The sequence below is a fragment of the Boleophthalmus pectinirostris genome, unplaced genomic scaffold (assembly GCF_026225935.1).
Source record: "Boleophthalmus pectinirostris isolate CB_2022bp ecotype Guang Dong unplaced genomic scaffold, ASM2622593v1 HiC_scaffold_12, whole genome shotgun sequence".
NCBI classification, from domain to species: domain Eukaryota; kingdom Metazoa; phylum Chordata; class Actinopteri; order Gobiiformes; family Gobiidae; genus Boleophthalmus; species Boleophthalmus pectinirostris.
In genome coordinates this window covers 18,724,830-18,742,310 of record NW_026571018.1, presented here as the reverse complement: position 1 = coordinate 18,742,310, position 17,481 = coordinate 18,724,830, and the positions used below count along the sequence as shown (strand labels likewise).

General features: G+C 38.1%; 1 protein-coding gene across 1 annotated transcript in view; it reads right to left on the bottom strand.

The window, feature by feature from the left end:
- spns2 (SPNS lysolipid transporter 2, sphingosine-1-phosphate) overlaps positions 1-17,481 on the bottom strand; it is a 99,390-nt gene that overhangs the window by 56,425 nt on the left and 25,484 nt on the right. Inside the window, 1 exon segment of the mRNA XM_020930209.2 lies at positions 11,202-11,267. Coding sequence (XP_020785868.2) covers positions 11,202-11,267 — 66 coding nt within the window.

Sequence of the window (17,481 nt, the reverse complement as noted above, 5' to 3'; positions counted from 1 at the left end):
TATCAGCAAGAATAGCATTAGCATACCAAAATATCTGCTAAAATAACAGTATTTTTCAGTAAAAGTGGCAGGTTAGGGGCATGCTTGGTTAATGGTCTGTGAAATCCTGTCACTCAGACACACTGGTTTTTGCGGACAGGAAGTGAGGGGGAAGGAAATAAGGGGCGCGCGGTGCCAATCATCACCGAACAGCTGCCCTCCACTGAGACTTGGCCTATAAAAACAGTCCACCACAGAAACACACACATAGGCACACACATGGGGTCTATGATGTCGCCGCACCATCAGGTCATCCTTCTATTCTTATCTCACTGCTAGAACATCGTCCCATTGCAATTATTAAGCCTCGGGACTCAATAGTGTGAAAGATCAGACTAATGTGCAAGATTGAAACAGCAAGTCACAGGTGGTCAGCTCTTCTCCTTCCATTTCTCTTCCAAAATTAAGTGACAGGTTCTCATGTTTTTGTAATTATTACTTGGTTTGGATTGGTAGTAATATTTATCATAGTTTTACATCAGGTAAAAATGCACTAATGGACCTTCTTGTCTGTGATGATGTTAATGTTTTGTCTAAAATATTCCACAGTATGGCATTAAACGTATTTATCTTGCGTTCATTCAGTTAAAGTTGTTTTTATTGCTCAAACTGTGGTGGTGTCACATGCTTGATTTTATGGAAATAAATAGGCAAGCCTAATACTCATCTCCGTGGAGACAAACAGTGAGCAGACCCTCAACCAGAAAAGTTTCACAGAGCACCTTTAAAGGGTAGGTTATGGAACAAAGATGAGATGAAAAGTACAAAAATACATGGAGAATGGTGAGTTATAAAACAGAGTACTTCTACTTACGCCATCAACACAGAATATTCCATTCATAATGCAGAGACAAAGTTAGAACAAAGAAGGCATTTTGCTGGCACATTAAACCTCTGGCATTTAACAAAATAAAAGTGTCATTTACTTTTATTAGTCAAATCATAACTATTGTGCAAGTTAGACAGGTTTTGGCCTTTGTTAACATTTCATATGGAGCTACAGAGTTGCCTCACTGTATGTCACATCTTCTACCAATCAGGAAGAAAAATTACATTCACCAACATGAAATTATAAAGTTATAAAAGAAAAAATTGAAAAAAAAAGTGGCAACATTTATAGTAAAATCTTGATTATAAGGATGTTAAAGGTGCATTGTGTAACTTTTCTGGTGGAGTGTCTGTTATGGCTTTGTCAGAAGACCAAGTAGGCCAAGTTACTAATCAGATCTGTGGAGAGGCAACCCTGCTCACATTCAGAATCCCTTTTTTTCTAGGTATTTTTGAGCTATAAAACCACCTGTAAGTGAATAAATGTAAGGAAAATGTTCAATGTGAAACTGTGGAACAATTAAAGCAGAGCGATGACATATCCACAGAAACAAGAAGGTGATGAACCCCCAGCCGAAAAGTTACATAGTGCACCTTTAACTAGTGCAATGAGTATTGTAATGTGTCATATGCAGTTTAAGGTAGCTCTGCGAGACAACAGCAGCTGGTAGGCCGCTGATAGAGCGACACAGGGGCAGAGGGAATGAGGGAAGTACAAAAGTAGTAGCAAATATGATAGGCCAAAACAGCTGACCAAGCACTGATAGCGGGACTGCGCAGAGGGCAGAGGGGACGAGAAGTTAGGGATCACCACCACACACACACAGTCACTGGGTTGCTAGGTACTAAAGTTCATGTTCATAATATGCTTCCACTGATAATGACAAGTGTAAAGCTCTGCCAAGAGAGCAATTACAGATTTAGGTCAAGCTAGTTGGCAAACTATAACTAACAATTATTTTAGTAGTAGACTGGTCAAAGAATTATTACTATTACATATTTAGAACTGTAAAATACATTTTTAACCAAATAAAGGTCGAAATATAGTGTCTTTTTGATATTTTGATGAAAAAATGCCACTGCTAAAATAATAATAAAATAAAAGGTAGATAATGATTATTAAACAAGATTATGATCGGCTATCGGCCAACATTTTGTTTGATTCAACCGGCTGCCTAGATATGCATGAAAAATATCTGCATAAAACTTTATTTGAACACTTCAGTCCAAAGAGGGTACTGCAAAAATATGCCTACACTGCTCTTTACACAGTTTGTAGTAAAACAAGGATAAGTTGATGAGTTTGTACTGAATTCTAATTAGATAGGAGCAAAATCGGTCTTATATTGTATATCGGCCTAGAAATATCAGTAGAGGTCATTGGCCATCGACTGCTCTGGATTCTAAACAATCGATATCAGCATCAGCCATTAAAAACACATATTGGTCTCTAGTTGAAGGCCAGTTGTAAGTACTTTTCGTTGTGTACTACTACTTGTTTACAGAGGCTTATATTGTACAGTACTCAAGAATACTATAAGATGCAACATAAAATATAAAAAAGAAATTGCTGGTATATGGGCTATTTATACAGTTGTAATAATCTTACAAAAGTTGGCAAATGCAGATGAGCAAAAGGTTACTTACTACAGAACATCCAGTACTACTTTATTTATTATTGTTACTAAAGCCTGCCACTATTCCATAATGTTATATTGCCCAAGACTGCACAAAGTTACACAGCTCACCACGCTTTACATAGTTCTTGTTGAAAATGCCCAAACACACCATTCCTCTTCAGAAACATGGAGACGATTACTGGGTTGTCTTTGTAGCTTTGGCCGAGAGCTCTTTGCGTGGCATGTGGATGTAAATATTTTGGAGCTCATTTCATAAGTCTGGCCCAGGCTGCAGTAACACCTGTGGCCCCATTCCTCCCAGCTCCCATAGTGGTGGAATAACAGACTGACACCATGTTAAGTCTATATATGTGTTTGTGTGTGTGTGTGTGTGTGTTTGTATGGGGTGGTATCCTGTTGCATAGAGGGGGTACAAACAGACAGACAGACAGACAAACCAGACAGATATTCAGCCAGGTTATATCTTATTTATACCTATAATGTTGCAGAGTGCTTAGACTGTGCTGTACTTTTCAATCAGAAACAAAAATAAAACAAGCTTATTTTTAATCTACCTTTGCATACTAATAAATCGCCTAACCAGCCAGTCCCTTATACTTTCTGTTTGAACCCAGAAGAGACCAAAACTGGACCACAGAGCGTGAAAAACCTTCGTCCAAACTTGAGCACGGGAAGACATCTCCTCTGCAAAACTCTTGTAACATTCAGAACAAAATATATACCTTATTTTACCTAAGACAATTAATAGGTGGAGAAGATCAGACTCAAATGGAGCATGTGTCTCTCTGATTGGTTAATCCGCCTATAAATCAAACCCTCTTTGTAAAGTTTTGTCAAAGCATGTGGTTCTGGCTGGCCAAGTAAACTAATACTGCCTGTAGGCTTTCAATAATAGAATGAATAATTGTGACTAATTGCCTATTGAAAACATTACAATTATATTCTGATAATTGTAACTGCTATCTGTGTTACTATAGACCACTAAAACCACAAGTCAAAAGATGTTTTAACAACACAGACAGCTCTTTGTTAAACCAAGGAATCAAAATATAATAAATATTCTCTATCTAGAAACCTTCATACACCATATTTCAATCTTTAAAATGTAAAAAAGAAAACTCAATGTATGTCTACCATTACAGTTCCTTTAATTGTGCCACTTTTGAAATCATCAGTTCACTTGAGCAACATTAGAGATATTAGAGATTTCTTTTTTCATGGGCAATAGCGGTACCAATTGTTTAGAATGCAAAGGAAATGACGGCAGATAAGCTCTGAAGCTATTTTTGTTCCTCAAATTATGTTATGTTTAAATTTACCACAGACCTTTAAGAAAGCTGTGTATAACATTTAGTGTAGCTATTTCTTTATGTCAAAAATACACACAAATAAAGCTTTGTGTGTATTTTTTAGGAAGTAAATATATTTGCCAACCATATATGGCTCTATCTCTACATAGCATAACAAGTATAAAAGTCAAACTTGCCTGCACACATTTCTCTACCTTCACAATGAAACAAAACTGCACATATACATGAAGTCATACCATTGCTGTATATCTTGGAGTATCATTGAAACAAAGGGCCATATGATATCGTGAATGGTGCATGACTGGCCCTCACGCCACACTTTGAACACCCCTGAGTCATCCCGGACCTTCTCACTGCACACAGAAGCGGCCCGAAAGTCCACTCTGAGCTGAAAGGATAATTATAATGCCAGCTTTCATTACGGAGATAATTTAACTCATTAGCGGTGATCTGCCTCTGAGCACTTCCATACAATAACCATCACATGTTAACAGGAGGGGAAAACCTGCGCTTACATTAGCAACAAAGGATCCTCAAGTCCCGCAGCCAAATGTAATACCATCCAGGTGGGTTCTTTTCTATCCTACCTTTGGCATTAACCTCTGCCCCCTTCGCAGCCTCAGGGGGGGTCCCGTGTGCAGCTGTGTGTTGGGGTAGCTTCAGCGTAGGGGCCATTAGTGCCTATAGCCTGTCATTCGCAGAGGAAGGTGTGTGGAGACTTGTGTGTGAACCTGACAGCTTTGGTGAGGATCTGTCCGGATGCTACTGACGGATGGGGCCACAGAGAAGACTGACAGCTACACAGAGCATTCTCACACACAAAAACGCTAAGAAAGAGCCATGCCTAGAAACTTGTGCGAGGAAACAAGCTAAATGACACCAAGTATTTTCCACTTGTTTTGAGGAACTAGCCTTAAGAGGAAAATGGGTTTTAGAACTTGTACAAGCTTAGAGGTTATTAGCCATGTCAGCTAAAGTAAATGAGCACAAGTTACACTGCATAATATTTCTAGCGGAGAGTCCACCACCTGTTTATTTCCATGCAAATGTTATTGCTTTGTCTAATATGTTCCACAGTAGATTAAGGCTACGTTTACACATAGCCGGGTATGTTGAGAAATGAATATTTCCCTCCCTCTGTTTTCCAAAATAACAAAAAAGTTTTCGTTAAATACCCCATCGAGCGCCAACATAACTATGCCAAGCCCATGGACGCACCTGTATTAGAGTCAAACCTGTAGCATTTATTTCACTACAGTTGTAAGTATTACTCAAAAATAAATTGAAAAACAAGCAGGTTACAGTACTAAACTACATTACAATTCAGATCTGTGGAGAGTCGCCCCTATTCACCGAACATATTATTGTATTCTTGAGCAATAGAAACACCACTAATGAATAAATGCTAGATGGATAGGTTTAAAGTCATACCATGGAACATTCCAGGCAAAGCAATAACATCTCCATGGAGACAAGTAGATAGTGGACCCTCCACCAGCAGTGTTACGTAGTGCAACTTTAATTATCTATTGTTCGTTTTTTTATATGAGAGGCCATTGGCACAAACAGGGAAGCATTTGAAAGCTGTCAAAGGTTTGCAATTTACTCTTTGTTTGTCAACAGTGTTTTTAACTAGGCTGTTATTAATAATACTGTATGTTTAGACGATAGTATCAAGGTTTGTTGAGTCTGTCTAGTTGTTTATTGAAGTACATATTTTGAAGGTCAGTGGTGATGATGGTGTGATAGTGAATCTGAACACATGATGTAGATACATTATCTTAAGAGATGACCAGTGCTTTGGCAAATACTCTGATGTCACTTTGTGATTTTCCCTCATTATATAATGTTTCTAGATCCACTTAGGTTTTCCATGTTAACAAAACAAATATACAGTTTGATTAAAATCATTCTGTTTAAGGCTGGGTAATATGGCCAGAAAAATCAAACCCAAAAAATATTTAGGTAAAATTGCTGTCATGATCCACTACATTTTCTTTTCAATGCAATTCTGTGTTTAAACAAATACTATTTCCCACTTAAACCTCTTCAATCTGGCTCTTCGTGAGTAACACGTGGATTTGACCAACTACAATAAAGTGTGAATTTTCAGAAGAAGCAGATGTCTATAGTTACTTCTCCAAGGCAATATAAATGATCTAAATTCATGAAAACTTTCTTTGACATTTTTGGCAGTGTTTTTGTTTTTGTTTGTTTGTTTGTTTGTTTGTTTTTTGTATTGAGCGTGTGGTGTGTTTTTGGTGTGTTGTTAAATATTAAAATCAATAAAATGGAAATTGTGATCTGGCTATTAGAAAATCTAGATACTTTATTTATTGGCATACCGCCCACCCCACATTCTATTGTATACTGTTTTCTAAAAAAACTTCTGTATAAGTCTTCTGAGGATTTCTATAGACTACCACTACCACTGCCACTGCCTGGGGGCAAAGGGCAAAGTTCACGCAGTAGCAGAAGTTCAAAGGCTACAAGGTAAACACTAGTTTGGCTCAAGACATCGGCTTTCTGAGTCATTTTGCTTCTGGGTTTTCTCCAACACCTCCAGCCGGTGAGAGGAAAATGTGTAAGAAAACCCAGTGTTTTCTTTAGTTCAAAAAAACTCTTTTAAAAACATGATTAATTTAGAGTGAATTTAAATCAAAACACAATTAACTGGTACTGTATTTTCTGCTGATTTGGAAAGACATTTTGAGGCACTACTTTTCAAACAAAAACAGTGCTGAGGATTTCCCTGAGCTTAACCTAGATTTCTTATGTCTAGTATGTATGTATTGATGATATGGGAACAGTTTTATTCCAGTAGTTCTTTTGACCTGGGTTCAAGCTCTGTGTAGTACTTTTGACTACTGTTGTCACGTTACTAAATGTCAAACTTGATTTCTATACTAAGGAATAAACTCAGTACTCAGTAGTTTAATTACACAATCTCACTTTCAACAAAAAATTGTAGTCAATTTTTTATATTGTATTTTTTTATATTTTATATATTACATGTGATCTTATATCTGTGTAATTCTACTGTCACTCAGGTAGGTTCCATACTAGTCTGTGTGGTCTTAATATTGCTGTTCATAAAACTAAAGATTATTCTAAAGCTATTCAGAAATGGTTAATTTCAGTCCTGTGAATGTGTCTTTTTTAGTATAGCGATACCTGCTCAAGTACATGAGTATCTAGTTTTAAAATTGATTAGTATCTGATTTTCTATACTTTTAACCACCTTACTTCTGTCTCATTCCTGTGTTTGTTTTAAGACTTGGATTGCATGGTCAGGGGGTGTGTTTTTTCATATGTGTGAGGTGACCTGGCACAGGCTGTAAAACACCTACGCTGCAGTCTGAGCTCCCAGGTGGACCGGACAGAAGGCTGGTCTGCAGGTGCTCGGAGAAGGAGCGATTGTGCACCCATGGGAGAGGTCGTGGGATGGAGATATGTGGGTGACACAAGCAATAATGGTGTGCAAAGAGTTGTTGTATAACGACTGAGTTCAAGAATAGGACTGAGGTTAAAATATCAAAGCTAGGCAAAGGATTTGATTTTGAGGCTACATTTATATGATGACGGTCTGAACAGAAGATGCAAAAGTGGTGTCATGTCTTCACTTTTTATTCCGCATTTAGACAAGCCTTTTCAGGAGGAAATCTGTGTGCATACGGTAATGCGAAAGTGTGTGGAATTCGACTGGGTATGCATGCCATCTGACATGTTTGTTTCTGTGTACTCTATGTACGTGATGTAAAAGTGCACACAACATGAGCAGATCTGACCAGAGTTTTGCATCTTGGGCAATGTAGATGGAAACGCTACGGTGGATCCTATTAAACTTTTCCACTCTGGTTTCAGATTTTTGTGCTTTAAGCCCCAAAAGCGCCATCACTGTCTAAATGAAAGGCACTTCTGATAAAATGTTTTGTCGTTTTTCCCACAAGTCTTCTCGTGTAAACAGGCCCTAAAATTGCCTCTTCAAACAACTCATAAATAATACAAAGTAACTGTTTTAGGTTCAGAGAAAGTACATTACTATGAAGATTTTCTGGAGGAGGGTCCGCCACCTTTTTCTACCCCTGGATATGTTATGTTTTCACTTGAAATTTTCCTCAGTATGACATTAAAATAACCTATCTAGGATTTATTTTTATACTTTTACAGATGCTTTTATTGCACAAAACTGGTCTGACATTTAACTTGGACTTGTGGCGTCACCTGCTTGTTGCCATAGCGATAGATAATTTTAGTACCGTACAGTGGGGAACGTTCCAGGCAAAGACAAAGACAAAACACAGGTGGCAGACGCTCCACCAGAAATGCAGTGTAGTGCAATAATAATGATTATTTTATTTCCTAATCAATCTTTGTCCAATGACTAATGCTAACCCATCTACAAAAATGACATTACGCTCGGCTTAAGTTTGCAGCACTTAAATCATTACTAACACCAACACAAGGCTCTACACAGTAAACATTTCAACTGACAAACAGGCATGACGTCACCCTTTAACCTCTCCCTCACACCCAGGTCCCTCTGTCTGCGGCGGCTGCCCTCACAGCTCCAGACCTGGACATTCCTCAGACTCATGCGAGAGGCGAGGGGAGGGGGGAAGGGGGGTGAGAAGGAAAGGGGGGTATGTGAGGGAGTGTGAGGGGGGGGTTTTGGCCCGGGGATCAGGGGCCAAGTGGAGACCTACCCGGCTGGGACCAGGGTGAGAATCGACCGTCAGGAGTTCCATTTCATAAACACATAGTGGAAGTCGTCTCGGAGAACGTGTCTGAGCGTCACAATGGGCCAATCAAAACAGAATTAAAATCTGCAAGTACTTTTACGGTTTCCTGCGTCTATTGAACCAAACATTCAGGGTAAAACGTCTGGTAGCTCAAAATGTAGGTATGTTTTTACAGATGCAAGCTCATGCTGACTAAATAATAATAATGTCTTTCCCTCACCTTCGGGTTCTGCTTTGGTTGGACTTTTGAAATGAGTCCAGACAGCATGTTTTTGTTTTTTTGTCTTTTTGCACTTGTTTCACAGGTTTAAATGAAGCAGCTACAAAAATATTAGCAATACTACTTTCTGCAATGAGACCTTTGTTTAAGATATTCTATTATTATTTTGAACTACTTAATGTGCTTAAAATGACTAATAAAGTTCATAAATAGACTTTTATAAACCTTGTCTTCTTTCTCAATAAATACATAAATACAACCGGGATTTACATGAAACAATCTCTTGTTTTCCTGGCCAGAAGAAGACTATTCATTTAGCATTTAAAGGTGCACTGTGTAACTTTCCAGGGGGGTGGGTCCATCACCATGGAGATGTTGTTGGTTTGCCAGGATTTTTTTATGGTATTAACGACATCTATTTCCATGGAGACAAGCACCAAGCCAATTTACAGGTCTGATTTGTGGAGAGGTGGGCCCACTTATGGTAGAATGCATATTTTTCTACACCTATTGTTCAATAATAACCCATTTTAATGCCATACTGTGGTACATTTCAGGGAAAGGGATCTCCCTAGAATGTCTCCTTATACACAACCAGGTGCTGGACAGGAAAAGTTGCATAGTGTGCCTTTTAACAAAACATCTTACCAACGACAATGCTAAATAATTATCTGGTACAGTAGCAAAGATTACCTAACAAAACAATGTGTGTAATGAGTGTAACTTTCACTTGCTTTGGGAGAGGATTTACATTGAGTCTATTTTAATGCCAGACGCCTTGGTCCAATTTGTCTAAGCCTGCGCATTAGACCAGCGTTTTTCCAGTGATAAAACGACTCATTCATTGCAAAACCAACATCAAATATAGCAAGAGGGTATTTTTGTCTTTCAGCCCCGATTCAGCTCACTAAAGTTAGTCAACAAACATGACGTGGCGAGGAAACACTGGGCTGTATTCTTCCCCCTCTCTCCCTGAGCAGATTGCCTCGGCTCAATGGTACTTTGTGTGAGTCGGAGTTTGTTGGTGTTTGAATGGGGTTTGAGTGCTTAAAGGGGACAAGACTGCGCCCTGTCCTGAACTAAGAGAGCTGTGCAGTGTATCGAACCAAAAAGGTAAATTCTTACAACAGGAAACCCAGCCCAACACCGTGGACTTAAGGCAGTAGTGAATATAGGTGACATAAATATATACTAGTAGAGAGCCAGAGCAGTGCACTTCTGTTTTCTTTGCCAGTGACCTCCAAAGCTGCTGCTGCTACTGCTCCTGTTCCTGCTACTGCTGCTGGCTCTGGGGTCAGCTCTGTCTGCCAACCTTGACCAGGATACAGTTAGTTTTTTAGAATAACTGCACAATTATAGGACAGCAAATATTCGTCCAAACAGTAGCAGAGCCTCATATGTACTCTGGATAAGATTCAAGTTTTATCTGATCTATGTTTTAATGTTGTTTCCTCATGACAAACATACTTGGTGTTGTGTTTTGATTCATTCACACATGCTTAACACACAAACTCTGCATATTTAGCTGAGTTCTTCTCTCAAACTAAACACTCTGTACATACAGGAAGTGCTCACTTCAGCCCTGGAAGTGTCAATCTCTACTGTACAAAGGTAAAATTAAGATGTTCAGTTGAAAACTACACTGCATGACATCACAAGGTGGAACAGAGCATTTTGAGCTTTGGAGTAGAGCCCTGCATTTTGAAAGCTCATTGCGGACGCGAGCGGAAGTGGGACTGCACAATGCGAGAGCGTGCAGGTGGGATGATAAACTGCAGTCCCACAAACTGAATATGAGTGTAAAGTAAAATATACAAATGATGAATGTAAGCATATTATACATAATTTATCATCATATTTTATTTGGCATTAATAAAAACAATTTAAGCAGCCTAATCTTGCAGATGTGGTCTAATCTCACGCTTCTTCCTTTCCACTTCTCCGTATTTGATAGAGCTTAAGAAAGCGAACGTCCCCATCTTGTGGGACTTGCGGGCGGGAGCGGGACTGAAAATTACAATTCTTTGCAGAAGCGGGACTGCCCAGTGCGGGTGCGGGCGGGACCTCGCGCAGACCTCTACTTTGGAGATGTAGACAGACTAATAATGCAGATTACTCAAACATGTGTGAATGAAACAAAACTCTGGGTATGTTTTCGATGAGGCAACAGTATTATAACCTGGCTTAAAGCTGGAATGAAAGCAATGTCATAATTACAAAATAGACATGCAAACAACCAAGACATAAAAAATACTTTCTTGTAGTCTTTAAAATTAGATTATGAGCCTAAATGGGACCTCAGTAACTTTAATGTAGTGAGCCTCCATTGATTCTTCTGAGTGTAGTTTTTGGCAGAGTCATTGCACTGTTTCTCTTAAGCCAAGTCTTCTCAGTAATTACAGAATTAAGAAGAAGCACTAACCTGTTTGGAGAAGGCCAACCCCACTGTCTGACTGGTCAAAGTGCTTCTGGATGTCTTGTGCAACGCCTGTAATCACAAGAGAGCATTAGATGAGTTATACTGACCACACAAACAATGTTAAATTAATACAGCCTTTACTTAGACAGATCCCGCTGTGGTTATGAGTGATAGAGTGTACTAAAAGCTTATCATTCATTCAGCATCCCCAAAGTGCGTGTACTGTCAGCTAAGTGGTCTTGGCTCGCTCAGATGTGTTATAAATGGTTGCAATGATGTAGCAGTGAGTCTTTAAGATGTAAATTACTTGGGTATTTTAAGCATCAACAAAGCAACAAGCTGCATCAACTTTTGGCACAACAGCTAATGGGGAAGAACTATGATAATGTTATGTTAAAATCCCCTTCTTTGCAACAAGCTTTGAGTGCAGTCAGTGTTGTCACAATGTTAAGATTTCCAACATGATTTTGAAAGTAAGAAAAAGGCTTGATACCGATTTTTGATGCCATACTGTGAACAAAGCAATAACAGCTCCATGCAGAAAAACATTTGACGGACCCTCCACGAGAAAAGTGACATAATGGACCTTTAAAGTTGTTTTAAACATGAAATAATATCCTTTTTTTCTTTTTAGCATGTGGTCTTGTATTATTTTCACTATAAATTAAGACCATTTTAATACTAAAAAGGTCAAATTCTTTTCTATTTTTGTGAGTTTTTGAGTATCGATTATGTATGATCCAAGTATGACTTGGATCTAGTTTTGGTATTTTAGTATTGAGTAATATCTGTGTCTTAATGTACCAGAATTTTGCACAAAATCTGAAAATAAAAGATTATAGCAAAACACATTAATTTGAAGAAAACGAAAACCAATAAACCACAAAACCAAATTACAAAAGACACAAACACGCTTAACACATTTAGGTAAGTAAACAGTAATGAACTATAATGAATAACCATGAGAACTTGTACAGCAACACTTAAGTCAAGAAGGTAATAATTTAGGCGCTTGTCATTCACACAAAAGCCGTCCACCGCGAGAAACCACACAGTCTTTGAAGTAACTGTGAGTCTGCCTCATGTGCCCCGAGCAGGAATGAAGCCAATCTACATAGTCTGCATCCTTGCAGTTTATTTTCTGTTTTAATATATTTAAAGGTCCTATATTACACAAAACATGACATGTTAGAATGCTTTTACCTGCTCAAAAACATACCTGGAGTTGGACCTAAAAGTCTGTGCAATTGGACATATTAAAGAAACAAGAAGAGGAGGAGACAGACTGAAAACTACTACAGATAGAGTCCCACTGGATCTGCACTCTCAAGGCTACCCAATTCCCAGGACTCAATGGAGAGTTAAATTTCTCCCCCATCCTTTAAAACTACAAATGTATAGTCAATTGCTGTTTTACATCTTCGTCTCAATGAAACAGTTTAAGACTAGGGCTCTAGTATATTGTACAAATTCTACATGTTGTATCTGTAGCACTTTAGAATTTTTGCACTATGGATTTTTGCACTACTATCATGTGGTATTAAAGACTTTTGATTATTTTGTACTTTCTGAGTGCCTCAGTTTTTTCAGCTTTGTATTTGAGACTGGTCCCTACACTGAAGAACACTGAAAGGACAATTGTGCACAATTTTTGTATATCCAAGTAGTACTCCTGCTACCCAATTTTTTTTACCTGGAGTTTTGTTTCATTCATACATGTTTGAGTAATCCTGTATTATTAGTCTGTCTACATTTCCGATGCTCAAAATGCTCTTTTCCACTTTGTGATGTCATGAAGTGGTAGTTTTCAAGTTAACAACTACCTTTTACCTTTTTATTAGCAGAAACTGGAGATTCCATAACTAAAATTATCCATATTATTCTAGTGAAGATGGAGTTTAAAAACACAGTGGAGCACTTCCTGTACCATATGACGTCACAAGGTGGAACAGATTGTTTTTTGGTTGAATGAAGAAGTTTGTAAATATGCAGGGTTTGTGTGCTAAACATGTGAATGAAAAAAAAAAACCCTCCAGTTATGTTTTTGATGAAGAAACAAGTTACAACTTGAAGGAGAGTATAGCGTAATATGGCTCCTTTGACAAGGCAAAAACAAAAATACATAGACATAAAAGGAAATAAAACAAAAACCCTCCCACGCCTGACCCCTCTCTCGACACACCGCAACACAATAAAGCACCGGGCAAACAAACCCAAACAGCCACTCAAATCCAATCCCACCAAAAATGTCCAAGAAGGCATCTCCTCTAATGCATTTTAATACAGTAAACAGCAGCTGGCTCCAGTCCAGAGGTGCAACACAAAACACATGCGGGCAGCTGGGTGTTCTGTGCTCCGAGACTATACAATCCCATAAAGTTTTTAAAGACCAGTAAACATCAGAGAACGCAGCAGATGAGCGTTTAATAAATTTGGGTTAACTTATTCATTTTATTGGAGGGATTGGTAAACATGAAGCAACACTTTTAAATGAATTCGGTTTGTAACATTTCAAAGAGTTTTTTTTTTTTTTTTTTTTTGGTGTGAGGAAGAAAGAGAAAAGGGAATAAAATATTTGGATTTTGGAGCAGTGCGGTGCAGACGCTCTGTGAAGTTGGCAGGTCGGTTTGGGAGATTGCAACACGCAGGGATCATGAAAATGGAGCAGTGACATGACCAGCATTTTAAAAAGCTACAAGTGAGAAAGACATATTCTGCTTTGCCTGCTATACAGTTAGAATCTATGACAGCTGAGGATTTTTTATTTTTTATTTTTTTTAAATAGGAATATTGATCTAAAACAATGATCTAAAATACTGTTGTTCTGTTTTTGCTTTACAATTGCAATGTAAATGTCAAATTATTTTATTATATTATTATGGCTGCCTATGGATAGTTGAAGTTCACAGCAAGCAGCTGATTTATTTATTTTTTTTTCCATTTATATCAAAATCACTACGAAATATCCTAAGTGTATCACTATTTAAGAAAAACAAAAAGATAAGCAAAGTAAGTCAGTGTGCATCAGTAATGATTACAATTGGGATTTTCAAAGCAATGACATCCTGAATGCAGAATAAAAATTACTCAAATTATGCAAGAATCACTCTAAATACAACTTTTTAGCAGTCAAAACAGGTCAATTTTGCATAATATGTCTCCTTTAACTCTGGTGCAACCTTGTATAACCTGACCCCTAATTACAGCGAGTTCCTTGACCAAAACCCTCCTGTCTTCAATGAGATTTATTCTGGAAATGCCTTAAGTCCCATCTAGACCAAAGCTGCTGCAAAAGAGCACACTGCGAAATGAAAGTTGTCAGTTTGGCTATCTCCAGAATTGCAATTTCTTTGTATTTGCCGACACAGATTCAAAGACAGGGCCGCTAAAGGAGGCAGGTGCATTTTTGACAGGGACAGCGAGTTGAAACATACGTCAAATTCTTGTCATCTGAGACTAAGCACCTGCTCGCGTCGCATACTCTACTGCAAACCGTCAGAGCAAAGAAGTCTTTCTCGAAGTTGAGTCTGTGGTAGTTGTATTCATATTGGTTCATGAATATTTTTTATGAGGAACTTTGTTGCTTATTATTACTCAGAAAAGCTACAAAAGTGAATTATAATACACAAGCCTCAGGGCAGAGATGTCTTATTTGACACTGCGAAATAAGAGTGAGCGAAAGGCTCTGTCAGGTGAATTGTGGAGTAGATAATTTGAATAATCAGAACCAATAATTAGATCTGATGTTGTTGATGTGTTTACATGCACAAAAAGAAATTTGATCATCGAAAACTCCTGGTGACATGCATCTGTTAATCAGCAGATATGTAAAGTAACTGTTGTATTTAAAAGACAAAGTACAATGAATTTTAAAATAACTCTTTAAATCTTTAACATTCTCTCAATATGTTTTTGTCTTTGTCACATTAGTTTACATTTTTGTATAATTTTCCTTGTGAAAACCTGCATATGTGATGAGCTATTAGAAAAAAAAAATCAGATTACTCACATCAGATGCAAATGTTTACATGACATTTCAATAATCTGATAACACTTAAAATTAGATAATGATCATATTTTTCTGTGCTTGAAAACATTGACAGTGTTATTATGTTTTTTTGTTTGTTTTACAGATAACCTTATTTTAACTACAAAAAGGTAGTAGAGGCAACATTTGAGTGACAAAGATACCCAAAGAAAGACAATAAAGATGTTTAAAGCAAAATGAAATGAAAAGTATAATAGTAGTAGCATAAAAAGCCTTTCATTTTGCTATTTTAATCATCGTTTTTAGAGAAGCAGTCAACCCTGTCCCAATCCTAAGAGACAGCCCATCCCTGGTGCCCTTGGCAGACTGGGCGACTGTGCCCCTGCCCTCCTGAGTCGTCCTGACTGTCAAACAGATTGTAAAACAGTGCATAAGTGCTGCTGTAGCATAATTAGCCTGAGCAAGTACACACCCACACACAAACACACACGCACACACACGCACACATACCACACAGACACACACAGACGCACACGCACACAGACCTGCTGAGAGGGGGATTCCTCTGCCAGATGGTTGGTTGTCCCTCTTGGACACACATTGAGTTTATCTGTACCACACCCGTCTACACACAGCACTCACACAGACGCCATGGGGGTGAAGGTGACTGAATGGGAAATCTAGGGACACGCCACAACTAATGTGAAACCAAAAGATAATAATGACATGGTTTTACAAGAAATGTGTGTGTCAATTTGCACGTTGAAATTTCAAATGGGAGCACATTGGTATTTTAAATGGTCTAAGTGTGGATATCTATTTGCAGTATTTTTATTAGGTTTCAAGTTTTCACTTATTTCATCTCTTTGTGGAGAAATTTGGCTTTGAGCAGCAAGAACCCCGGAAGTTGTAGACCGCGCACCAGCCAATCACCGAAGAGCTGTGAAGCCATGACTAGGTCGCTTTTGTGGTACAACACAACAGTAAACAAAGCGGTCGAGATAGATGTAGATGAAGACATACATTCTGTGTTGGCAACAATTCCCCAGATCGAGGATTTAAAGCCGGAACAAAGAGAATATTTGGTGAATTTTATCAAGGGGAAAGACGTTATTGCCCTTCTTCCTACAGGATTTGGCACATTACATACGTCACGACCGAACAGCAGTGACTGGTTAAATAAAAAATAGTGCCTGCCCACCATCGAGCAAATTAATCCTAATGCCATGAGGTCAGACGGTTTACACGAAGTGAAACCGGCTGATGAATCAGGCTAGGGTTCAGTAGCATTAACATAACATATAGCGATGACATAGCATAAGAAAAACAAAAACACGTAGATGAAATGTAGATGTACATTAGAATTAAAATTGTTGTATTCCACTATTTATAGCAAAACTCGCACAATGCAGTGAAATTTTCTTCCTCGTGTGCATTATAAGTGTCAGTCTATATTAATAACTCGACTGTCTCATGTCAGCTTTGATTTGATTTCAGAATACCTACCTATTTAAATCCTGCTTAATAAATCCTAGTGTCTTTTGTTCTGTGTTTATGCAGGCCCTATCAAAGCCACTGTATTGTCACACTGGATTGGGGAGCAGTGGACTGTGTAATGAAGTCTGCTAATCTGTCAGGGATTACAGAGCCACTAGCGTTTTGTTTGTGTACTCACGTTATAACATCTCTCCAACAGGGATTTTTACCAGCATATAGTCAATCTCTCTCTTTTTTTTTAAAATCTATCCTCTTCTCTGTCATCTTTTCTTGTCTTAATTACCACAAGATTCATATTTTGGACTTTGGGACAAAACATGAATCTCTGGTGGATTCAGAGAGATATTAAAAGTTGCTCACCTGCGTTGCCATGGAGACGAGCATTGAGCAGCATCCAAAAAGGTCAAAACGCTGCTTTTCCAAAAATGGTTCTTAAAAGGGGCAGATTTTTTTTTTTTTTTACATAATAAAGTGAGATTTGTTTTACCCCAGTACAGATATATTGTAAAAGCAGCTCTTAAGGTTGAAATAAGACAGTTGTGTTTGTCTACATCTAATTGGGCTAGCATTTTTTTTATCCTCCATGAACCAGGAAGTAGTGCTATTAGCATGCTAGTTATTGTTAACGGCAAAATCCTGCTCTGGCTTCTGAAACTTGTGAAACGAGCTTATAAACTCATCGCAGTCAATATTTAGGATGCTAGGAATGCAAAAGGGGAATGCATGGGAAATATTTCACAGTTCAGGTTATACGTTTCTTAACCACATGATTTACAGTGCACATCTGTCCTCCACCAT